We start from the raw sequence: 26,128 nt of genomic DNA on the forward strand, positions 1-26,128 counted from the left end.
AAAAAAGTTTAAAAAAATATAGAAAAAAAAATAAAAAAACTCATAACAGTTCACCCACAAAAAAATACACATTTGGCATTGCTGTATAAAGTTCAGATATTTTTTGCTCTACTGAAATAATAAAAAAAAACTGGACAAGTTTGGTATTGCAGTAATCATACCGACGAGGAAATACTGCCAGGTAATTTTTACCATACAATGTACGCTGTCAAAACAAATGTGCTTTTTTATTAATTTTACCACACTTGGAATTTTTTTTAGCATTTTCCAGTATACTACCGTGGTAAAAGAAATACGGTAGTATCTTTCAAAAATACAACTTGCACCAGCAAAAAACAATCCCTCATATGTCTATGTGGACAGAAAAGTAAAAAACGTATGGCTCTTGGAAGAAGGGAAGGAAAAAAACAAAATTGGCTATGTCAGAAGGGGTAAATAATGTATAGAAGCAAAGTCCAGCTCATCAGTAATGCCTTATTTCAGTCCTGTCTGGAGCACGGATGGTGTATCTGCCATTTGGATAAAAGTGTTTCCACCAGCCAGTAGTGTATATATACTAGAATTATTATTTTTTTAACAAAAGCAGCGGGTACACAGTGTACTGTGATGACTGCGCTTTCCACCCGTATATATTCCTAACTTCTTTTAATTACTACCCGCAATGTATTGTATTATTGACCCAGCACTGTGTAATGCCAGAATCACTACACTGCCCTGCTGCCTCCTCCCGGCAGACTCTGATGTACTCAATGCAGCAGCTGTCTATCAGGATCCTCTCCGCTCCTTGCCTCTACTCTGGTGAGCTTCCCCGCCCCCAAGTCAGCACACTTGTTGCGCAGTTCTCCTGGTATAATTCTCAGGACACATGCATGCTCCCTGCCTCTTAAAGAGACGGGGCACACCCTAAAGTGTCTCCAGCCTATGGCTGGAAGTCTGTGTATTTAAGGCACCTTCCCCTGTAGGGAGATGTCTGCGTAATTAGGTTATTAGAGTGCCTGTACCTCCTAGTACTCTTGTCTATTGTACCTGTCCCTTCCAATCAGTCTGCGGTTCTGTTTCTTGAAGAATGCTTTGGTCCTGCCCTGCTTGTCTGCAGTACCTGCTCCTTCCTGCCTGTCTCCAATACCCTCTTTGTTCTGCCTGCCCTCCCATTCCCTGACCCTTTTTGTCAGCTGCTGTAGTACTAGGGACTGCCCTGGAGTGGTACCTAGTGTCTACCAGCAGCCCAGCTCATCCTCACCATCTGAGGCTCTGGTGAATACCCAGATGGCACTTAGTCACACCCCTCCAGGGTAAGCCTGTTCTGTGGTGCAGTGGGTTCACACCTGCTAGCTTGACAGTTTGCTCATGTTCCAATATGTGTCTATGTTCGAACATGTACTTTTTCATATCTATATTAGCTAGAATGTATCCCAACCCTTCTCTAAGTGTTAGAGATAACATCAGGTAGAGAAAGGGGATTTGTACACATATCTCCAAAGTATGGGGACGGGGCAAACTCAGTCACGGATGAAGGCAGAGAAAACCGAAAGAACTACAGCAATTATGATTATCAAGTGGTCTGAAAATCATCAAAGAAAGGAAGATAGCAGATTCAAACATAGTATTAATCAAAGGTAACCATTAACGTCTGTATGATATATTTTTTTCCCATTTCATAGGTTTCCATAGCTTACGGATCCTTATAGTTTCTGTCACTGAACAATTCTGTATGCCATACTGATTTGTTTTTAAGTAATGAGAAAATGATATAAGTGCTAATTATACTAATTTTTTAATTAACAGACATTTTAGTGATTTAGACTGCACTAATACAAACTTCATCTCGAGATACACATTCAGTACAGACATTTTGAATTAGAAATGATGCTGTAATTTACTGTAGATACTCAAACATACTTGATAATTATTCTGGAAATGTATCTTCTATGAAACCGTCTTTATTAACCAGTATTTTCTAACAGTCTAGAGTATTATTCTCCTTTATATTACTTAAAGGGTCACTTACCTCATTTGCAGGGCATTGCAGCTTAGGTGTCCATGGTTACAACCACTAGCAACAAACTATCTGTCACTATATGAGTGGTTATAACCATGAATACCTGCAGTAAGCTGCAATGCCCATCACATGAGGTACAGTGGGTACGGAAAGTATTCAGACCCCTTTAAATCTTCACTCTTTGTTTCATTGAAGCCATTTGTTAAATTCCAAAAATGACATTTTTTTCCTCAGTAATGTACACTCTGCACGCCATCTTGACGCAAAAAATTTCACATTTTTGTTTTTTTCTAAGTTTTTTTAAACAAGAAAAACTGAAATATTACATGGTCATAAGTATTCAGACCCTTTGCTCAGACACTCATATTTAAGTCACATGCTGTCCATTTCCTTGTGCTCCTTCTTAAGATGGTTCTCCTCCGTCATTGGAGTCCAGCTGTGTTTAATTAAACTGATAGGACTTAATTTGGAAAGGCACACACCTGTCTATATAAGACCTCACAGCTCCCAGTGCATGTCAGACCAAATGAAAATCATGAGGTCAAAGGAACTGCCTAAGGAGCTCAGAAACAGAATTATGTCAAGACACAGATCTGGACAAGGTTACAATATAATTTCTGTAGTACTCAAGGTTCCTAAGAGCACAGAGGCCTCCATAATCCTTAAATGGAAGAAGTTTGGGACCACCAGAACTCTTCCTAGACCTAGCCATCCAGCCAAACTGAGCAATCGGTCGAGAAGAGCCTTGGTGAGAGAGGTAAAGAAAAACCCCAAGATCACTGTGGCTGAGCTCCAGAGATTCAGTAGGGAGATGGGAGAAAGTTCCACAAAGTCAACTATCACTGCAGCCCTCTACCAGTTGGGCTTTTATGGCAGAGTGGCCCGACGGAAGCCTCTCCTCAGTGCAAGACATATGAAAGCCAACATAGAGTTTGCAAAAAAAACACATGAGGGACTCCAAGACTATGAGAAATAAGATTCTCTGGTCTGATGAGATGAAGACAGAACTTTTTGGTGATAATTTTAAGCGGTATGTGTGAAGAATATCAGACACTGCTCATCATCTGCCCAATACAATCCCAACAGTGAAACATGGTGGTGGCAGCATCATGCTACGGGGGTGATTTTCAGTTGCAGGGACAGAACGACTGGTTGCAATTGAAGGAAAGATGAATGCGGCCAAGTACAGAGATATCCTGGAAGAAAACCTCTTCCAGAGTGCTCTGGACCTCAGACTTGGTCAAAGGTTCACCTTCCAACAAGACAATGACCCTAAGCACACAGCTAAAATAACAAAGGAGTGGCTTAAGAACAACTCTGTGGCCATTCTTGACTAGCCCAGCCAGAGCCCTGACCTAAACCCAATTGAGCATCTCTGGAGAGACCTGAAAATGGCTGTCCACAAATATGCACCGTCCAAACTGATGGAACTGGAGAGGGTGAGCAAGGAAGAATGGCAGAGGATCCCGAAATCCAGGTGTGAAAAACTTGTTGCATCCTTTCCAAGGAGACTCTTGGCTGTACCAGCTCAAAAGGGTGTGTCTACTCAACACTGAGCAAAGGGTCTGAATACTTATGACCATGTGATATTTCAGTTTTTCTTGTTTAATACATTTGCAAAAATCTCTACATTTCTGGGTTTTTCTGTCAAGATTCGATGCAGAGTGTACATTAATGAGGAAAAAAAATAACTTTTTTGAATTTTATCAAATGGCTGCAATGAAACAAAGAGTGAAAAATGTAAAGGGTTCTGAATACTTTCCGTACCCACTGTAATTGACATACAGTAGCTAATCAAACTAGACTATATTTCTAATTGGAGGTATTTGCTAATATTATTATTAGACCTAGTGCATATTGGGATAGGATCTTGAAGATGTAAATACTCTCGTAAGGACATAGCTTGATCTGGGACTTAATGTGTAACCGCATTTACAGAAAAATTCTGAAATGTTTCTATGATAAGTAGTTACAAAACATGAATTATGTAAAGTGTGAACAACCTAAATAATAAAGTTAAAAAGTTATGTGATTTATGCTGATCCATGACTTTCCCCTGACCTCCAAAAAAGACAAAATAATTACTGATTTTTTTTATACACAAAAAATTATACTGTTATTTAGCACATTATACTATACTATGTGTCCCCCGATATGGTGAAATTAAATATTCAGCTCACACCACAAAACAAGCTCTTGTATGACTATTTTATAGTTTTTAAAATTCTGGGAACACAAAACCAAAAAAATGCTGTGATGTGTAACTGCACTTACAAAATACTTTTGGCACGCTATAGAAACCTGTCAGAAGTTAAGGTCAGTGGGATCCAGGTTCTGAGACCCTGCAGATTGGTAAAGGACCACTCCAGCAGTGCAATAAAAAACTCCAGCGGTGCTTTAAATATAAGTCCCCTGCCCCAGTTTTTATACTCACCTGCTGCTATCTTCATCTTCGATTGCCGCCGCTCTGGTCAGTCTCCTGTGATTTGTGATCTGCCGGCAGCTCCGGTGCTTGCTAAAGTGGAGGTCACAATTAGAGATGAGCGAACCGGCCGTGGTTCGGCTCGAGTTCGGTTCGCCAAACGGAGGTCTCGTTCGGGTTCGGTTCGGCGAACCGCTCGAACCGCATAGGAAACAATGGGAGGCAATCACAAACACATAAAAACACCTAGAAAACACCCTCAAAGGTGTCCAAAAGGTGTCAAACAACTCACAACACAACACAAACACATGGGAAAGTGACAAGAACAAATTCTCATGCGAAAACAAAACAGCGTTACAAGGAAAAGAGGATGAGACACAGATATAGGCATGGCATGCCCTTCTAAAATCATGTAAAACACGGCAAGGTTACTCGAAGCGGAGTCTCCCTTTTTTCCAAAAATTGGGCCACACACACACCCACCCCTTCAGTGGCAGCACTTGTGCCCCAGTTGTACACTTCACAGCTAGATTTGCATCAAGCACATTCAAAAATACGCCATACTTAACCGTCCCCAGGATGACACCGGGGTAGGTAGCAAAGTCTTGCTGAACCATGACTTGTTCATCTTGGCTCCTTTTAAAAAACACAGCAAGCAAGGGTTACTCCAAGCGGAGTCTCCCTTTTTTCCGAAAATTGGGCCCCACACACACCCACCCCTTCAGTGGCAGCACTTGTGTCCCAGTTGTACACTTCACAGGTAGATTTGCATCAAGCACATTCAAAAATATGCCATACTTAACCGTCCCCAGGATGACACCGGGGTAGGTAGCTAAGTCTTTCCTGATCCCAGCTCTGTTCATCTTGGATCATTTTTAAAAACAATGTAAGCAAGGGTTACTCCAACCAGAGTCTCCCTTTTTTCCAAAAATTGGGCCACACACACACCCACCCCTTCAGTGGCAGCACTTGTGCCCCAGTTGTACACTTCACCGTTAGATTTGCATCAAGCACATTCAAAAATATGCCATACTTAACCGTCCCCAGGATGACACCGGGGTAGGTAGCTAAGTCTTTCCTGATCCCAGCTCTGTTCATCTATAGAAGAAAAAAAAAAATTGGGCCACACACACACCCACCCCTTCAGTGGCAGCACGTGTGCCCCAGTTGTACACTTCACAGGTAGATTTGCATCAAGCACATTCAAAAATACGCCATACTTAACCATCCCCAGGATGACCCCGGGGTAGGTAGCAAAGTATTTGCTGAACCATGACTTGTTCATCTTGGCTCCTTTTAAAAAACACAGAAGCAAGGGTTACTCCAAGCGGAGTCTCCCTTTTTTCCAAAAATTGGGCCACACACACACACACCCATTCAGTGGCAGCACTTGTGCCCCAGTTGTACACTTCACAGGTAGATTTGCATCAAGAACATTCCAAATCCATAAGCATTTACTCTCCCCAGGATGACACAGGGGTAGTAAATTCCTTGTGGATCCATGACTTGTTCATTTTGATGAACGTCAGTCTGTCCACATTGTCACTGGACAGACGCGTGCGCTTATCTGTCAGCACACACCCAGCAGCACTGAAGACACGTTCAGAGACAACGCTGGCAGCTGGACACGACAAAATCTCTAAGGCGTACCTGGAGAGCTCTGGCAATTTTTCAAGATTTGAAGCCCAAAATGAGCAAGGCTCCATTTGCAAAGTCATGGCATTGATGTTCATTTGGAGATACTCCTGTATCATCCTCTCCAGCCATTGACTATGTGTCAGACTTGTTGTCTCTGGTGGCCTTGCAAAGGATGGTCTAAAAAAAATTATGAAAAGATTCAATAAAATTGCTGTTACCAGCACCAGATACGGTGCTGCTGGTACAGGTAGACTGTTGAAGATGACGAGACCGTCCCATGTTTGTCAAGTTACAACTGGGAGATTCACTCCCTGCACCACGGTTGTTTGGTGGAAAAGCCGAGCTAAGATCGAGTAACAGCTTCTGCTGATACTCCTGCATACGTGCATCCCTTTCTATGGCTGGAATTATGTCACAAAATTTGGACTTATACCGGGGATATAATAGTGTGGCAAGCCAGTAGTCATCATCACTTCTAATTTTGACAATACGAGGGTCATGTTGGAGGCAGTGCAGTAAGAAGGCGCTCATGTGTCTGGCGCACCCATGTGGACCAAGTCAACGCTGTGTTTGTGGTATAGAGGTGCTAACCGTTCTTTCTTCCTCTGACATCTCCCCCCAACCTCTTTCAACTGAAATTTGACCAAGGTCTCCCTCATCCGCTGAGTCTTCCATGTCCATGGACAGTTCGTCCTCCATTTCTTCATATTTTCCTGCACCTTCCTCAACATTTCGCCTGCTACCATGCGCCCTTGTTGATCCCTGTCCCCCATGGTCTCATGCCTGCCACGTTGGTGATGATGAACGTCTGGACCTTGGGGATGTTGTTGTCTCTTGCGCATATGAATCCTCCTGTAGTTCCTCCCCTTCCTGTTGTCCCACCCCCTGACTCCGAATAGTGTTTAGTGTGTGCTCCAGCATGTAAATGACTGGAATTGTCATGCTGATAATGGCATTGTCAGCGCTAAACATATTCGTCACCATGTCGAAACTGTGCAGAAGGGTGCATAGGTCCTTGATCTGAGACCACTCCATCAGGGTGATCTGCCCCACCTCTGCATCTCGTTGGCCCAGGCTATACGTCATGACATATTGTACCAGGGCTCGACGGTGTTGCCATAGTCGCTGTAACATGTGGAGAGTTGAATTCCAGCGTGTCGCCACATCGCATTTCAGGCAATGAACCGGCAGGCCGAAAGACTTCTGGAGCGATGCAAGTCGCTCAGCAGCGGCGGTTGAACGGCGGAAGTGAGCAGACAGTTTTCGTGCCCTGTTCAGAAAGCCATCTAGGCCGGGATAGTGTGTTAAAAATTGCTGGACAACAAGGTTCAACACGTGAGCCATACAAGGCACGTGTATCACCTTGCCCAGGCGAAGGGCCGCACCCAGGTTTGCAGCATTGTCGCACACGGCCTTACCAGGCTGCAGGTTGAGTGGAGACAACCATTTACCAAACTCAGTCTCCAGAGCTGCCCACAACTTAGCCGCTGTGTGACTCTTATTTCCAAGACATTTCAAGCTAAAGACCGCCTGATGCTGTTGCGCTCTGCTGCCAGCATAGTAATGAGGGGTGCGTGATTCCTTCTGCGCAGTTAGAACGCTGGTGGCCTGACCAGGCAGGCTTGGGGCGGAGGTGGAGGACCCAGACGAGGTGGAGGAGGCAGAAGCAGTGGCGGAACTTGGACAGACAGAGGATTGACACACAAGTCGTGGGGACGGCAAGACTTGTGCAGCAGACCCTTCACCATCTATCACCATAGTTACCCAGTGCCCAGTCAGCGACATGTAACGTCCCTGTCCATGCTTACTGGTCCAAGTATCGGTGGTGAAATGCACCCGTTCACACACAGAGTTTCTCAAGGAAGCGTGATGTTGTGTGCGACATGCTGGTGTAGCGCAGGCACACCTTTCTAAGAGAAGTAGTGGCGACTGGGCATCTGGTACTGGGGCACAGCGACAGACATAAGGTTTTCAAAATCCTGTGTGTCTACCAGGCGGAAAGGCAGCATTTCGGTAGCCAAGAGCTTACAGAGGGATAAAGTCAACCTCTTAGCTTTGTCATGGGTCGCAGGAAATGACCTTTTATTTGTCCACATCTGAGGAACAGAGATCTGGCTGCTGTGTGTAGACGGTGGTGAGTAGGGTGTCCCTGAAAAAATGCAGGTTTGTGAGGAAAGTGCAAGCGTAGACATGATGTTGCCTTCATCCAACGTTGATGCTATCGATGTCTGAGAGAGCTGTACACACGCACTTGTTTCCCCTTCCAAACCAACTGACGACCTACCAAGCAAACTGCCTGTTGCGGTTACAGTGGTGGAAGTTGTGCATGGAAAACCAGGTGTGACAGCTGTCCCCACAGTCCTAGAAGATGAAGAGCGCGCGGATGCACTTGAAGGGGCAGGCGGTGGATGGTTCGCTCCGCTAGACCGCATTGGAGCACGGTGAGTTTTCCACTGGGACATATGATATTTATTCATGTGACGATTCATGGAAGAAGTTGTCAAACTCCTGAGGTTTTGCCCTCTACTAACAGAATCACGACAAATTTTACATATCACATGATTTGGGCGATCTTTTTCTATGTCAAAAAAGGTCCAGGCTAGGCAAGGCTTAGAGGGCATGCGACCTGCTGAGCCCCCCCGAATAGTGCTCAGAGGCAGAGTGGTGGCTGAGGATGCAGTTGTACACGTGCTACCAGTACTACTCCTCTGTCCAGGAAGGCGCAAGGTAACTTCGTCGTCAGTAGCATTCTCCTCCACCGCCTCTGTTGACCTCCTCGAGTGCCTGACTGTGGGTTGACAGTAGGTGGGATCTAGAACTTCCTCATCAAGCGTTGTGTTTGCACTTCCCTCACCCTCAGACTGAGCCTCTTCCTGACGTGAACCTATATTTAAGTTGTCCTCCCAATCTGGTAGCTGCGTCTCATCGTCATCAGTATGTTCCTCATTGTCTATAACAACAGGTGTTACAGTTTGTGAATAAGGGTCAACATTATGCTCAGAAACTTGGTCCTCACGGCCTGAATCAGAGTCACAAAGTTTCTGGGCATCACTGCAGACCATTTCCTGGTCTGTACTCACTGTAGCTTGGGAGCAGACCTTTGTTTCCCAGGCTATAGTGTGACTGAACAGCTCTGCAGACTCAGCCATTTCAGTTCCACCATACTGTGCAGGGCGGATGGAGACTTCAGAGGTGGGAGAAAGCAAGTGTGATTGGGATGACAACTCAGAGGACTGGTGTTTTTTGGATGCGGTAGTTGAGGTGGCGGAGAGGGCACTTGTTGGACCATTTGAGATCCATTCAAGCATTTTCTTTTATTGGCCATCATCTACCTTTGTTCCAGTTGTTCGTGTCCATAAAAAAGGGAGCACATCGGATTGTCCACGATAAGTAGTATACATCTTACTTTTGCTGGAAGATGGTCTATCTTCAGCAGATGTTAATGGAGCTTTGCCACCTTCCCCACGGACAAATTCTTTTTTTGCTTTTCCAACACGCCTCTTCCCCTTTCCACCAGCATCTGTCCTTTTGCCACTCATTTTGATTGCCACAAGATTGTGCACTTAAAATGTGGTAGTAAAAATTCAGAGGTGGTGTAGATTGCAGCGGTGGTCTATCTTTATTAACAGCAGAATAAACAACAATAAATATCCCTGACAATGCAACTACGGCCCTTAAACTGGCAGCATAGTTTGCTATTAGAATGGCTTAGTAACAATGAGTTTGAGTGTGCAATGCAGTGTTGCCGCAAATAGCTTTGCACCAGTGGGACAATAGTGGAAGTCCAACAGCCACTTTTAGGATGCCACTAAGTTTACTCACTGTTTGCTAGTATAATGGCTTAGTAACAATGAGTTTGAGTGTGCAATGCAGTGTTGCCGCAAATAGCTTTTCACCAGTGGGACAATAATGGAGATCCAACAGCCACTTTTAGGATGCCACTAAGTTTCCTCACTGTTTGCTAGTATAATGGCTTAGTAACAATGAACTTGAGTGTGCAATGCAGTGGTGCTGCAAATAGCTTTGCACCAGTGGGACAATAATGGAGTCCAACATCCACTTTTAGGATGCCACTAAGTTTCCCCAGTGTTTGCAGGTATAATGGCTTAGTAACAATGAGTTTGAGTGTGCAATGCAGTGTTGCCACAAATTGCTTTGCACCAGTGGGGCACAAATGGAGTACAACAGCCACTTTTAGGATGGCACTAAGTTTACTCACTGTTTGCTAGTATAATGGCTTAGTAACAATTAGTTTGAGTGTGCAATGCAGGGTTGCCGCAAATAGCTTTGCACCAGTGGGACACTAATGGAAGTCCAACAGCCACTTTTAGGATGCCACTAAGTTTCCCCAGTGTTTGCTAGTATAATGGTTTAGTAACAATGAGCTTGAGTGTGCAATGCAGAGGTGCTGCAAATAGCTTTGCCCCAATGGGACACTAATGGAAGTCCAACAGCCACTTTTAGGATGGCACTAAGTTTACTCAGTGTTTGCTAGTATAATGGCTTAGTAGCAATGAGTTTGAGTGTGCAATGCAGACGTGCTGCAAATAGCTTTGCAATAGTGGGACACTAATGGAAGTCCAACAGCCACTTTTAGGATGCCACTAAGTTTCCTCAATGTTTGCTAGTATAATAGCTTAGTAACAATGAGTTTGAGTCTGCAATGCAGTGGTGCTGCAAATAGCTTGGCACTAGTGGGGCACAAATAGGGTACAACAGCCACTTTTAGGATGCCACTAAGTTTCCTCAGTGTTTGCTAGTATAGTGGCTTAGTAACAATGAGTTTGAGTGTGCAAAGGGCAGGAGGGTACAGTGGCAGGGTTGTGGGTATTTGTACAGGAAAGGAAGCCTCACTTTATATCCCTCCTAATGGGGAAATGCAGCGAGGAAGTCCCTGACCTTAGCTACACAGACACTCTTATATGTAGCTGTTAAAATCTCTTTCCACGGATCTGACTGTCACCTATGGCTCTGAGCCTGCTGGTATTAGCCCTTACAAGGGCTAAAAGAAACTTCTATCCCTATTCTGTATAGCGCTGTGTGTAGAGCGTACACAGCAGTATCGGAGACAGGAGCTACGCCAGCGGTGACTGACACCCAGACACAGAAGGCAGATAATGGCGTCCTGACGGGCAGATACCCGTTTTTATAATGCAGGGACATGTGACATGGACATCCTATCACACATGCCGTTGCTTCTCTGGCTAATAGTCCACTTAGCTGTGTGTGTGTCTGGGATTGGCTGACATGCTGGCCCGCCCCACTATACGCGCGCGCTTAGGGAAGGAAGACAAGGAAAAAAAAAATGGCGATCGCCATTATCCATACAGCAGTGATCTGAATGCGCTGTTCCCGCACACTATACGCTGAAATTTCATAATAGTGTGAGTCACAGAGTGACTTACACTATTACAGCGGAAAGCCAGCTAGTAATTAGCTGGTCTTTTTGCTGCTAGAACCGTTCTCGAACGTAACTAGAACTATCGAGCTTTAGTAAAAAGCTCGAGTTTTAGTTCAATCTAGAACAGCCCCCAAAATTACTCAAACCGCGAACTGGAGAACCGCGAACCACGAACCGCGCTCAACTCTAGTCACAATTCAATGTAACTCTATGAGAGCCTCAGTCTAGCCTCAATCCAAAGGCCCCGTTACACGCAACGACATCACTAACGAGATGTCATTGGGGTCACGGAAATTCGTGATGCACATCTGGCCTCGTTAGCAATGTTGTTGCATGTGACACTGTTAAATAATGGGTTTACGGCGACAACTGCATAGCCAGTATATAATGATTGGAGCGAAGATAGGTCAAAAACATATTATGAATTTATTCAGATAAGAATTGGAGGGTTACAGTCATTAGAGAAAAATAACTGTCTTGGCTTGAGTTAATAGATGGAGACAGATAGAAAAAATAACAGTTCATATGCCTTACATAGCTGTGATGTAGTAAGCCGTCTCTCTGTCTGTAGATCGTCTGGTCGGGTTGGTGAGTCCGTCTTTCTCCTCCCTCCTTCTCCACTACCTTTGAAGTGTGGGCTTCTTTTATAACCCAAAACCCCTCCTCTGGATTGTCCTTATCTCTTTACATGGTAACACAAAAACTAACTATCCTTAATTTAGGTTTAGCATTACATCATGTCACGTGGTACATTTTACCCGCGAAATAAGTGTACTTGCGCACTAGAGACCTGTAACAAGACTTACTTCAATCTATATATATATATATAGAAACCCTTTGAGGCTCGCTGAGCTTTGACCTCAGTGTAACAGTAACTTACAGTAAAACGTTTCTCATAGCTATTTCAGCTCATAGCCCAACATTCTAAACAATATATAGCACTACTTTGACAACTTTGACAAACAATGTCAGATGGCTTTGATGGACGACTAACAGATGAGCTTGGTTCTTACCATCTCAAACTCTTGGTTTAGCATTTTCCAACACACAGGCATCCTTAAAGGGATGGGCGATAATATACATATATTTATGAATATATGTAATCCAGTCTATGAATCAATCTCCATAAACTCACTATTTTACAGTCCCCCCTTATATGGACGTTTGATGAACCCCGGGAAACCCTAACTCAATCGTGTCATCATTCGTATCACATACATTCTTGTTGGAAATTCTAGACCAATATTTGACTTGATAAACCAATCTGCAACTTTCTGTCAAAAAGTCATCTTGCGATTTAACATTCCTCTAAGAATGTTATCTTCCTTTTTCATTTCTATTTTTATGTTCCTATATATCTTCTGAATTCTACACATCACAAAAACTTGATATATAATACACATCAAAACTAATAAAAATATGATTATGATGGGATTAAATAAAACATTACCAACCGCTGACTGAAAAGATGACTGAGACCAGGAATGTACAGATGTACTAAAACTCTTCCACCAAGTTCTACCTGACATTCCATTCCATTCGTGTTCAATATCACTTAATTCACCTTGTTCATGCCTGAATATAATTTCTGCTTCCTTTAACTGTTTCGTTAATAAATCTAACAAACCCTTGTCTTTCTTTATTTCACTTGTCCACATATCCCAAGGAAAATCATTTATCTGTGATAAATTGAATTGTATCGGAAATGCCGTTAAATTTCTCTTTCCTATAGAAGTGATATTAAAACTTCCTTCCTTCTTTGAAAGAGACTTCACATCTCCTTCTATACAATACAAACCCATAGGTAGGTTTTCCTTATGTACACAAGCAGGATAGAAAACAGAAACCTTCTCTGTCTCAGACATGACCTGAAAACATATCTTAGTTGGACTTACTGGAGTCACCAGATCATGTAGTGTCTGTACAGTCTCTATTCTCGCATGACAAGAAGAATGATTATGAAAACATGAATGATAAATCACCTTATCCTGTCCAGGTAAACACATCACCTTAGAAACAAAATGCAAACATGAAGAAATGTCTACTTGTTCAGTGTTCACTCCATCAAATGCAAAATCTGTGTACTGCAGTTGATAGAACACTTGTTGTGTGTTGCTCACAGGTATACCCAAAACTGTAACAGGAGCAATAGTTCCTTCTCTTCCAATCACCGGGATTAGCGATGTGCCAACACAAATGTTTCGTTCACATCCTAACCACTTATTTACCCACAAATCCGTATGATTCAATGCAAAATCATACTCTACAGGTAAATTTCGCAGTATTCCCAGTGGAGTAATTCCACTCTGTAAAGCTTGTGCAATCAGCTTCAAATTAGAAGAGTACTCTACCTGTATCTCCAGGCACGCTTTAGCCACTTGTGTTTCGTGTGTGCTTTCCACGAGAGCTAATGTAGCATCCTGTAGATGTGACACGGAAGAGCCTAGTACAGCAGCTGTATTCATTACCATCTTTTCAAGAAGTTGATTCAGACTCTTCTGAACCTTTACACCTTTTCCTCCAATAAAACCAATATTATCCAAATCTGACTTAAGTGTCTGTATATTCATGGCATTAGTCAGACTTCCCACTGTCCCAATTCCTCCCAGAATTCCTTCTAACACTCCTCTCTTACTCCTAGTCTGAGCTGTTCTTTTCCCAAACCACTGTTCTATCCCCATCTCCATGTTTATGAGATGTGATTGACACTGAGGAAACCTGGTAGAGATCTTCCAATGAGACATATTGAAAGTCCACACCATTGTCATAAATTCTCCATCCCTTAATAAGGACTTGGACTGAAATTGATTAATTTGGAAAGGAGAAGACGGCATGAACCTCGTGTCTGTGCATGCACTATCTGCTGCTGACCAAATATTCACACTAACGTCTTTACAATGTCTGTAATGTGTCTTTGTTTCAACGCAACACTAGTAAATTCCAGAGTCCCTGGAAGATGGATTCTCTATGGAAAAAATGAACGTATCATCCATCCACCTGATATTACCAATCTGACCTCTGTGAATGACATTAGTTGGACTGTTTAAAAAACTTCCCAAAAACGATGAATTTTTGGTCCATGTCAACAAAGACTCAGAAGGCAATTTCAACCTTGTGTCACATTTTAACATTATGGGCAATGTATTTACTTTATTATGTACTGTCTGTGGTGAAACCCTTATTTCCGGAACTATAGTGTTAGTAACGGTAAACACTACAGATACCTGAACTTGCACAGGTTCCCGTGTTATCTGGAAATTCCATGTTTTAACCCAATCTTTATCTCCTTCTGTGATGGAGAGTAAAGAAGGATCCAGAATTTTCCCAAAAACCTGAGTTTTTAACAAAATTTCTGTTTTGGATCTTCCAAACTTTCCCTTTGCAATCATGTCATTTGTAATATCACCGGACCATACAGCAGGTTCATCACCTCTGATCTCTATGTTCCAGTATAGTACATCTGTAGGAGAACATTCCCATGTACCAGTTTTATTATTGTGTACATATTCTCCTTGTAATTGTGTGAATCTAGTTTTAGGTCCTGCAATAGCATGTAATATTATGTCTGTGTCGTGTATGAAATGTAATTCAATGCAACATTTTGTTCCATATCCCATGCAGATATTTCCTGTTATCTCCACAGAATTGTCCGTGATGTTCTCTGTCAGTAAGTTCCGTGTATCTGATCCTCTTGGTCTTCGAGAATGTTGAATCTCTCTAGTCTGTTCACTCACATCATTGGCGATTGTTCCTTGATGTAACATGTAAACAATGACGAAAATAAAGCAAAGCAGCAGGAACGTAGATCCCATCACGTAGAAGCTTGTCTTGAGCTTGGGAAGATGTTCTTTCTCCAGAAGGCTTGATGTCATCTTTCCTTCACAGTCTTTAAGTTCTTTATTCCAGTTCGTATAGGAATCCATTTCTTCCTGGAAAGAAATGCAGTATCATTATTTTGTCACAAATATTTTGCACTGGTCAACGTGAACCCACACTTTTTGTGTTTTCCGGGTCTTTTTTACCACATTTGACACTCGGTGCACAAGAATCATGACTTGTCCCATAGTCTCAAGGACTTCAAAAGGACCTTCCCAATTACACTCCCATGGTCCACTCTTGCGAAAGGTTTTGATCATCACTAGAGCACCTTTCTTGAATTTGGACTCATAGGGTGGCTCCATTTTCTGCATTCTTGATGCCGCATATGGCAGAATCGCTTTCAGGTTCTCCTGCAGCGATCTCAACCATTGGGACCTTGAGATAGCATCTTTTTGTGGAGTGGATAAAAATGGCTCATGTGGAAACCACAATGGCATTTTTCTTCCCGTCATCAACTCAAACGGAGTGAATTGAGTTGTAGAAGAGATTGAACCTCTTATACTCATCAGTATGAAAGGAACCTTGTCAACCCAAGTGTTACCTTTGTCCAAAAGCATCTTTGCAATTCTGGACTTGATTGTCCTATTCATTCTTTCCACAATTCCCGCAGATTGTGGATGATAGGGGACATGAAATTGCTGTCGCGCCCCTAGAATAGCACAAGCAGTTTGCATGATTTTACCTGTGAAGTGGCTACCTCGATCGGAGGTAATCATCCTTGGGATCCCCCAAGTACAAAAGACATGTTGTACCAATTCCCTTGCTGTGGACAAAGCATCATCTTTCCTAACAGGTAATATTTCTACCCATTTTGAGAACACATCTACCACAATCAATGCATACCTGAGACCATGTTTACCTGAGGGTAAAGGACCAATATAGTCTATCTGCAGTGTAGACCATGGACCATCTGCAGGTGCGATCCGTAGAAGTGGTGGCTTCTGTCCTTTAGGTCTTGGATTTATTTGGGCACAAATGAGACATGATAGTACAACACTTTGAACTGTTTCGTCCATTTTTTCCCAATAAAATTTCTCCTTGAGAATGACTAACAATTTCTGTTGTCCCAAGTGACCTAAACTCTCATGGTTGTATCGAGTGAATTCTACCTGTAGATGTTTTGGTACAACTGGACGCAATTCTTCATTTGAATTGTGACACAAAACCCCATTTTCACAGATGAAAGGAGGTTTTGGATCATCCAGAAAAATAACAAGAGAAGGATCTTTTCTCTGTTCTTCTGCAAATGAAGGTATGTACGTGTCTGCTCTCTGAACCGCTGAATTCTCAGAAGGTTCAGAGTCAAACACTTCCTCTCCTGTCAGGGCAGCTTCTTTGGCTAGAGCATCTGCGGTTGCATTTCCTACAGATAACTCATCATCAGATCTTTGATGTGCAGCGACTTTCACTATAGCAAATCTATTTGGGGCCCTAGATGCCATCTCAAAAATTGATTCTAGAGTTTCGCGGTGCAGCAAGGCTTTGTTGGACGAGTCCACATAGCCTCTCCTTTCCCAAACAGGCAGGTAATCGGTTAGGGATCTGACAACATAGGAGCTATCACTGTAGATTACCATTGGAGTTTGATCATCAGCTTCATTCAGCTGTAGGACCATTCTCACTGCTTCTATCTCTGCCCTTTGAGCTGAGAAATGACTCGGTAACTTGTGTTTTACCACTTGTCCTCGCTTGGAATAGAAAATTCCATATCCTGTGTGATAGTGTCCTTCCAGAAAAAATCTAGAACCGTCTACAAACACAGGTTCATCTGCGTCTTCCGACTGTCGTCTGAAGAGAGATGGACTTGGTTCATGGAACGTTTCTATGCAATCATGGGTTTGTCCTTCATACTGCATCAATTGAGGAAGAACATACTTGGCCTTATAATCTACCTCAATTTGATTTGGAGACAATGAGAGCAACCAATGGGCAAATCTCTGATTTGACACACCTGGGATGTTTTTCTCAAAGAGAAGTTTCAGTGTGGAATGTGGCGTTTGGAGAATAACCTTTTGGAACCCGATGATGTGTTGAGTGATTTTTATTGCAAAATACACTCCCACCAGGTGTCTTGCGCACACCTCAAACCCCCTCTCAACAGGTGAGAGAAGCTTAGAGAAGTACCCCAAGATTCTCCATTCCCCCCCTTGCAGCTGCAGCAAAACCACAGAGATACTTGTCTCTGAAGTGTGTGCTTGAAGCGCAAAAGGTGCGTTCTTTTCCACCATACTTAACGCAGGTGCGTGTTGTAGATCATGTTTCAATTGTGTGAAGGCTTTTTCCTGTTCGACACTCCAGGGACCAAAATAATCATCATTGTCACCTTTTAAAAGATCATACAAAGGTCTGGCTTTGTCAGCAAAATTTTCAATGAAATCCCTTGAGTAATTTACAAGCCCTAAAAAATGTCTTAGTGCCTTGTGTGATGTTGGAATTGGAAGAGATGCAATTGCCTCTATTCTGTCCTGTAGGGGTCGCTGTGTACCTGGACTTAGCAGAACTCCTAAAAACCTGACCTCAGTCTGCATCAGCTTGACCTTTTTGGTATTCAGTTTTAAACCTGCATCATGCAGCAGCTCAAACAATTCTGCCAGTAGAGAAATATGCAAATTCTCATCCTCCGTACTCAACAAGATATCGTCCACATATTGCAATAAACATTCCGGACGAGAAAATTTCGACAAAACGTTCGCCAGCGCCTGATGAAAAATGCTTGGCGACATACTAGCCCCCTGAGGAAGCCTACAGCATACATATTGCTGATCGAGGTGGTTGAATGCAAATCGATATTGGCAACTTTGCTCAATCGGTATACTGAAAAAACCATTACTGATATCCAATACTGAGAAATACCTTGCCTTAGCATCCAATCTCGACATCATGTCATGTGTATCAGCTACAATCGGTGCTACATTGGGAGTACACTTATTGAACATCCTCAAGTCCAACAACATCCTATAGCTACCATCGCTTTTCAGAACACACCACAATGGATTGTTACAAACCGAATTTGCCTTTCGTATGACACCTTGAGCCAACAATTCCTGTATAATCTTCGACATCGGAGCAACTGACTCCGGAGGCAACTTATACTGACGCTGAGGAGGTGGGTCTCGACCTTCAATTTTGACAATTACATCCTTCATTGTTCCAACCTCATTCCTGTACTGAGCCCATAAAGAAGGAAACCGCTGTACTAACTCAGTCAATACTTCATCACCACCAGTTTCAGGCCACAAATGATCTGCTGACACTACATCGGTCAAACAAATGGTCCCGACATGACTATATTCATTTGGATCAATAACTACCGCCTTACAACCGTTAGAATCTTTCCATACTGTTTTGTTACCCAAATCAATAATCCAGCCATGCTTTTCCATAAAATCAGTGCCAATTATATTCTCAGTATCCTGACAACACCAAATATCCATTTTCGTTTTCAAAAAACCAGGTATTTCCAAAGAAACATCCTGCGCTAAAGTCACCTTTGTTCCATTTTTACCACTGAAACCAACAATTGTGCATACAGGGGAATCTGGCTTTAAATGTAAATCAACATTTGTGACACTCAATTGCGCACCTGTATCAAGGAGAAATGTTACTTCCTGACCTTCAAGATTTACCTTTAAAAATGGTCGACCACAGCTATCCATTGAAACTCGAGTGACGAATTCCAGTGGATGGAGCCTGGGGACCGGCTTTGCTAGTCAGGAGGATGGAGAAGGGAGAAGAGCAGCAGGTGTCTTGCCCCTTCCATCCAATCCCTGTATGGACATTTCCCTTATCTGTCTGGTCAGAGGTGCATATGGTGATTGGTTATTTCTGTTGTCAGTATGAGTGGGCGTGTATGGTGATTGGTTATTTCTGTTGTCAGTACGAGTGGGCGTGTATGAAGGTGGAGGTGCTGAAGATGGGGGAGGTGCACTGGATGTGTTTGGCATCAGTCCATTCTCCTTACCCAGCCTTTCCTCAACTCCCGCCCTCAGGAATTTCTTGCATTCCCACTTCAGGTGTCCGGGTTGGCCGCAAAAAAAGCAATGAATTGTGCTTTTCCTGTTACCCCCCCCTGAATTCTTGTTTTTAGAATTCAACACCGGTCTTTTGTTGTTTTTGATCTGTTTTTCCTGGGATACTAATGTGTCAGTGTTCCCTTCTATCATGGCTATTTTTGATTTTACCTGATTTTGCTTCATTCGTCTACGTATTCTATCAATAAATGACGTGACCTCTTGTAGACTTTCCATTCTAGAAGCTATTTCGAATGAAGCAGGGTCCAAATATTTAAACTTTTTAACAAAGGCCTTGATCATGGAAGGCGGTTCTTGATCAGATCCGATTTCCATTATCATTTTGTAGGCCTGTTCAAATTTAACGACAAAGACAAATGGATCCTCCTGTATGTGTGTCTTAAGGTTTTCTAACAATTCGACTGTTGGGGTAGTCTCTCCTGTGGTAAAGAGAATTAACTGTCTCAGCCTATCTTCCTTTGTGTCATGGATCAGGTCATTGTGTTCGTCAGTCCTAGGTGTTGCTTGTAACCTTTTTGCCATGTGGGAGGGAAGCCATACCCTGTAAATCTTGTTTCTCTGTTCATTTGTTAGATTATATTTATCGGAATGTGACTCAAAAATGTCCGCATTATGGAAGGCGTCCATTTTATCATCATATTTCGGTATGTCCTTAATGATTTTCATCAATTGGTCATGGATTTTAATGTTAAGACGGGCGGCCTTATCATGTAACTTCTTTTTCCGAAGTTCCCCCTCATTCAGACTCTCGTCCTCGGCCGTATCCAGCCTGTCCGGGATGTCTGAACCAGAACCAGGTGATGCGGAAGCATCTGTCTTGTTCTGTCTCGTATTAACAGATACATATTTAATATCTTTCCGTAGTTTTGATATTAAATCTGCTCTTGTTTCCAACTGATCCTCCAGATGTTCGATATGTTCTGCTAATATCGAACAATTTGGACAATCTGTTGTCTCTGAATCTGTGACGTGTGTGTCTGTTGTATTGGGCGTGCCTGTTGTTATGGGTGTGTCAGTCACCATACAGATAGTGCGTGCATATGGCTGTGCCCCACCCACCATGGAATTGTAAGTGTATACCATACCCAATACATTCTGTATCTTTTTCTGTAACCGATTTACAGTAAAAAACTTTTTATCTAGCTTAAGATTCTCAAGTTCACATTGCCGGTACAGATTTGACCATAACTGTGCGTCACTATGTGTATGATCAAAAGAATACTCTACATGACAGTTACTAAAATAATCATGAATAAAATCCATTTCTCACCAGTATGTGATGCTTGTCCTTGAATGGCTTCAACCGTCTGTTGGATGGATGGTCCTGGAATGGCTTTGGCACATACGACCTCCGTGCAGCTTTGTCACGTTAACCCTGTCTTAGGTTCTGATGTGGACACAGTGTATCGTCGTTCGCCTGCAGCTTGGACAGAAAGTTTTACTCACTGACCCCCACAGACCCCCCTTCTCGGACAAAGGCAGGGAATGACGTGAGAGAAAAAAAAAGAGTCCTTCTGCAATAATAGGCAGCGTGAAAAAAATCACCTTGCACAGAAAACAGCTGTGTTTCACAATCATTCAGGCTGGTGCTCGCCAAATGTTAAATAATGGGTTTACGGCGACAACTGCATAGCCAGTATATAATGATTGGAGCGAAGATAGGTCAAAAACATATTATGAATTTATTCAGATAAGAATTGGAGGGTTACAGTCATTAGAGAAAAATAACTGTCTTGGCTTGAGTTAATAGATGGAGACAGATAGAAAAAATAACAGTTCATATGCCTTACATAGCTGTGATGTAGTAAGCCGTCTCTCTGTCTGTAGATCGTCTGGTCGGGTTGGTGAGTCCGTCTTTCTCCTCCCTCCTCCACTACCTTTGAAGTGTGGGCTTCTTTTATAACCCAAAACCCCTCCTCTGGATTGTCCTTATCTCTTTACATGGTAACACAAAAACTAACTATCCTTAATTTAGGTTTAGCATTACATCATGTCACGTGGTACATTTTACCCGCGAAATAAGTGTACTTGCGCACTAGAGACCTGTAACAAGACTTACTTCAATCTATATATATATATATAGAAACCCTTTGAGGCTCGCTGAGCTTTGACCTCAGTGTAACAGTAACTTACAGTAAAACGTTTCTCATAGCTATTTCAGCTCATAGCCCAACATTCTAAACAATATATAGCACTACTTTGACAACTTTGACAAACAATGTCAGATGGCTTTGATGGACGACTAACAGATGAGCTTGGTTCTTACCATCTCAAACTCTTGGTTTAGCATTTTCCAACACACAGGCATCCTTAAAGGGATGGGCGATAATATACATATATTTATGAATATATGTAATCCAGTCTATGAATCAATCTCCATAAACTCACTATTTTACAGACACGTACAAGCGACTGCTAACGATCAGAAATACTCACCTAATCGCTGATCGGTGACACGTTGTTTATTTTCAAAATGTCGTTGCTGTTTCAGGACGCAAGTTGTTCATCGTTCCTGAGGCAGCACACATCGCTACGTGTGACACCCCAAGAATGACGAACAACACCGTACCTGCGTCCTCCTGCAACAAGGTGGGCATGACTTCCATGCGGCTGCTCTCCGCCCCTCCGCTTGTATTGGACGCCTGCCGTGTGACGCATGAACCACCCTCTTAGAAAAGAGGCTGTTCACTTGCCGGCAAACAGCCTCTTTTCTAAGGGGGCGGTTCGTGCGGCGTCACAGCGATGTCGCTAAGAAGGTAAGTACGTGTGACGGCTTCTAGCGATATTGTGCGCCACGGGCAGCGATTTGCCCGTGACGCACAAACGACAGGGGCGGGTGCTTTCACGAGCAACATCGCTAGCGATGTCGTTGCATGTAAAGCCGCCTTTACTGTCATAGAGTTGTATTGGAAGCTTGTGACATAACCTATGACTTTCCGGCCAGTCAGAAGTCACAGTCACAAAATGGCATTGTGGAATCAGAGTGGTATCAGTAAAAGGTAACGATACCGGAAGGTGAGAACATCACATGGGGACAAGGGACTTAGATTTAAAGCACAACTCCACCACTGAAAAAAAACCCCACTTGAATGATGCTTTAAATATAAGTCCCCTGATCAGTTTTTATACTCAGCTTTTGCTATTTTCATCTTCTATTGCAGCAGCTCTGGTGTCTCCTGTGATTTGTGATCTCCAGTGCTTGCTCAAGCGGAGGTCACAATTCAATGTAACTCTATGAGAGCCTCATTCTGGTCTTGACCTGGCTTTTCAGAAATTTGTATTGGGAGCTTGTGACGGTACCTCTGACTTTCTGGCTGATCAGAAGTCACAATCATAAAATGGTGCAGCGGAATCAGAGCTACATCAGTAAAAGGTAAAGCCACTGGAAAGGTGAGTATATCACATGGGGACAAGGGACTTAGATTTAAAGCCCTACTCCAACACTGAAAAAAAAACCACTGGAGTGTTGCTTTAAATATAAGTCCCCTGACCCAGTTTTTATACTTAGCTATTGCTATCATCATCTTCTATTGCAGCAGTTCCGGTCGGTCTCCTGTGATTTGTGATCTCCAGTGCTTGCTGGAGCGGAGGTCACAATTTAATGTAACTCTATGAGAGCCTCATTATGGCTCTTATAGACTTGTATTGGGAGCTTATGATGTCACCTCTGACTTTCCAGCCAGTCAGAAGTCACAGTCACAAAATGACACTGCGGAATTGGAGCGACGTCTGTAAAGGTGAAGGTGAGTATATCACATGGGGACAAGGGACTTATATTTAGAGCAACACTCCAGTGGATTTTTTTTCAGTGCTGGAGTAGTGCTTTAAATCTAAGTCCCCTGACCCAGTTTTTATACTCAGCTGCTGCTATTTTCATCTTCTATTGCAGCAGCTCTGGTGTCTCCTGTGATTTGTGATCTTGAGTGCTTGCTGGAGTGGAGGTCACAATGTAATGTAACTCTATGAGAGCCTCATTATGGCTCTCATAGACTTGTATTGGGAGCTTATGATGTCACCTCTGACTTTCCAGGCAGTCAGAAGTCACAGTCACAAAATGGCACTGCGGGATTGGAGCTGTGTCTGTAAAAGGTAAAGGTGAGCATATCACATGGGGACATGGGACTTATATTTAAAGCACTACTCCAGCACTGAAAAAAAACCCACTGAATTGGTGCGTTGAAACAAAAAGCCAGAAATGTTCAAATCAGCACAGCTTTATTTTGGAGATTGAAGATAGTCTTAATGAAAAGTCTATGAGCACCTTCATTCTCACTGGAGGGCAACACTTAGCTGAGCCCTTGTGGCCTCTTAGTCTCTGTATGTATACATCATGGTGTCATTGTATGGAGGACTGCAGAATATTGTACAACATGGGTAGTATGTAAATTTCAGGGCTTATAAAGTACCTGGAAGTATACAAAAATGTAATAAAAAATACACAAAAATACTTTTTTTTCCTCTGCATCTAACTACTGTATTAAAAAATTAAAATGTTATTTCATTTGCATATCTGAATGCAGTAATAAAAAATATAAAATAATGTTTATTCCTGTTTGCAAAAGTAGTGAAATAAGAAAAATACACTTCTCAAAAAAATTAAGGGTAAATTTAAATGACACATTTGGATATCAATAAAAGATTCAAGTTGAAAATCATTAACCCCTTCATGCCCCAGAGATTTTTCGCTTCTTCTTCCCTTTTTTCCAAGAGCCATAACTTTTTATTTTTCCGTCAATACAGCCATACGAGGGCTTGTTTTTTTGTGGCATGAGTTGCACTATTGAATGAAACTATTAATTCTGCCCCATATTGTACTAGAAAAAGGGAAAAAATTCCAAGTGCAGTGAAATTGCAAAAAAAGTGCAATACAATTTCATTTTTTATTATTTTTTATTTCCCATGTTCACTATACGGTAAAACTGACCTGGGAATAAGATTTTCCAGCTCGGTACGAGTTCATTGATACTAAACATGTAAAGTTTTACTTTTATCTAAGTGGTAAGAAAAAAATCAGAAGTTTATGAAAAAAAAAGAATTGCGCTTTTGTTGCCATTTTTCGAGTCCCGTAGCGTTCTCATTTTTCAGTATCTGGGACTCAGTGAACGATTTATTTTTTGAGTCTGACAATTTTAATTACACCATTTTTGGGTAGATACAATGTTTTGATCGCCTGTTATTGAATTTTTATGCAATAACGCAGAGACCAAAAAAAAACGTAATTCTGGAGTTTTTTTTGTTTTATTTTCAATGGGGCAAAAGGTGGGTGGGTGATTTGAACTTTTAAGGTTTTTTTTATGTTTTTTTTTAGGGGACTTTATGACTGTACTGTCTGAACGGGTATAGAAGGTCACAGTATTTCATTGCGCAAACTGCTCCCTGAACTTCTATTATTCCTACTTGGTATATATGGTATCTTATGTATCTCCTCTGCTTGGGGTTTATCCTGTTCCCTTTAGGACCCTGCGGAGTTCCTCACCCTGATAGTTGTTTTCAACAGCACTTCCCTGTCTTTCCTTAAAATCCCTCATTTATTTCTAGTCTGTGCTGGTGATAGGTCTAATCCCTTTAACAAGGATTCAGTGCAAACTGTCGGCTTGGAATCATCTGGAGAAACTTTGTTGTTGCAGTTCCTCTCCCTGAGTCATGTGGAGATGTTATTTGTTCACTCCCCCTATTTGTATTCACTGTGTGCTCTTTAGACCTTAGTGGGGTTGACTTAGTGATCATCCCATCCGTTCCCTACCTAGGTCCTATTTCAGGGTCAACTAGGGTCAGGTATCCGGCTCGGCGCATAGGTGCGGAACTTATCTATGGTGGTGAAGGAAGCCAAGGGCCAGTAGTAGGTTTGGTCAGGGGTCACCATTCCCCCTTCACTAGACACCGGGTTTCTCTTCCCTTTCACCGTTGGCTTGGTACTTCCTTGTAGCTAGTGTGGCGCCCCTGACCTGGTCAGGCACCACAGAGTACTGCACCCATGCTGGGACAGTGCTTCCAAGTAATTCCAAAAGGCCAGGATGAGGTGTGTACATACAGACACATAGCAACCAGGTCTCCCACACCTTTAGGGGGGACCCTTGGGTAGCCCTGAAGAGGTTAACTTTCAATTCTCAGCAAGGGGTGCAGTGGAGAGGCTGGGAGCTAGATGCAGTGGCAGACAGAAAGGAGGAGGAGCAAGCCAGTCTGGGGCAGAGTGTACAGAAGTTGCTGAAGGAAGCAGATGTACAGCCACGCTAGCCATACCCTGCTTGTGTGGTAGCTGTTAGCGGGGGAGTACAGTGTCCAGAAAGTCAGCCTGAAAGACACTTGAAGAGAGGCAGTCGAGTACGGGGATTGCTGGTAACTACGCACGCACAGGGAACAGGTCCCTAGAGCCAGATATCGATCTACTGATCTGCTAAACCTGCCGGTGAGGGGACTAGAGGTTCCTCATCAAAGTTACAGAGCTCGAGCTACAGCAGCAACAGGGGGACCCATAAGGAGATAGGGCCAGAAGCCATCTCACCAGGTCCACGCTGCTCGGCAAATGGGCCAGAAAGGGAAGGAGAGGCAGTAGCAACTTTCCCTGGATGAATCCCACAATACTGCAAGTGAGGGGTTATCCGAAACAAAAGAAGTGCAAGGAAGGCGAGTTAATGGCTAACCTCAGAACGGCCTGCAGGAATTCCTGGTTCCAACTGGTATAATCTCAGCATCGCCCGGGTATCTCACCAACCAGCAAAAAGTGAGTAAAAACCCTGAAAGACATTTCTGGACTGTGT

General features: G+C 42.9%; 2 protein-coding genes across 3 annotated transcripts in view; both read right to left on the reverse strand.

Annotated features, from left to right (window-relative positions):
- The window catches only part of SLIT3 (slit guidance ligand 3), an 878,603-nt gene that overhangs the window by 329,910 nt on the left and 522,565 nt on the right, over positions 1-26,128 (reverse strand). The gene's annotated exons all lie outside the window — the stretch shown is intronic.
- On the reverse strand, positions 13,258-20,672 carry LOC142301269 (uncharacterized). The gene is made up of 2 exons (XM_075342290.1): positions 20,641-20,672; positions 13,258-15,389 (listed from the first exon to the last, which is right to left on the reverse strand). The coding sequence occupies exon 2, from the start codon at positions 15,381-15,383 to the stop codon at positions 14,391-14,393; it is 993 nt and encodes a 330-aa protein (XP_075198405.1). The 5' UTR covers positions 15,384-15,389; positions 20,641-20,672; the 3' UTR covers positions 13,258-14,390.

This window comes from Anomaloglossus baeobatrachus, chromosome 4, assembly GCF_048569485.1.
Source record: "Anomaloglossus baeobatrachus isolate aAnoBae1 chromosome 4, aAnoBae1.hap1, whole genome shotgun sequence".
Taxonomy (NCBI): Eukaryota; Metazoa; Chordata; class Amphibia; order Anura; family Aromobatidae; genus Anomaloglossus; species Anomaloglossus baeobatrachus.

Excerpts from the sequence above, each read along its gene's own strand:
- LOC142301269 (XM_075342290.1), bottom strand. The coding sequence starts at position 15,383 with ATGGATTCCTATACGAACTGGAATAAAGAACTTAAAGACTGTGAAGGA.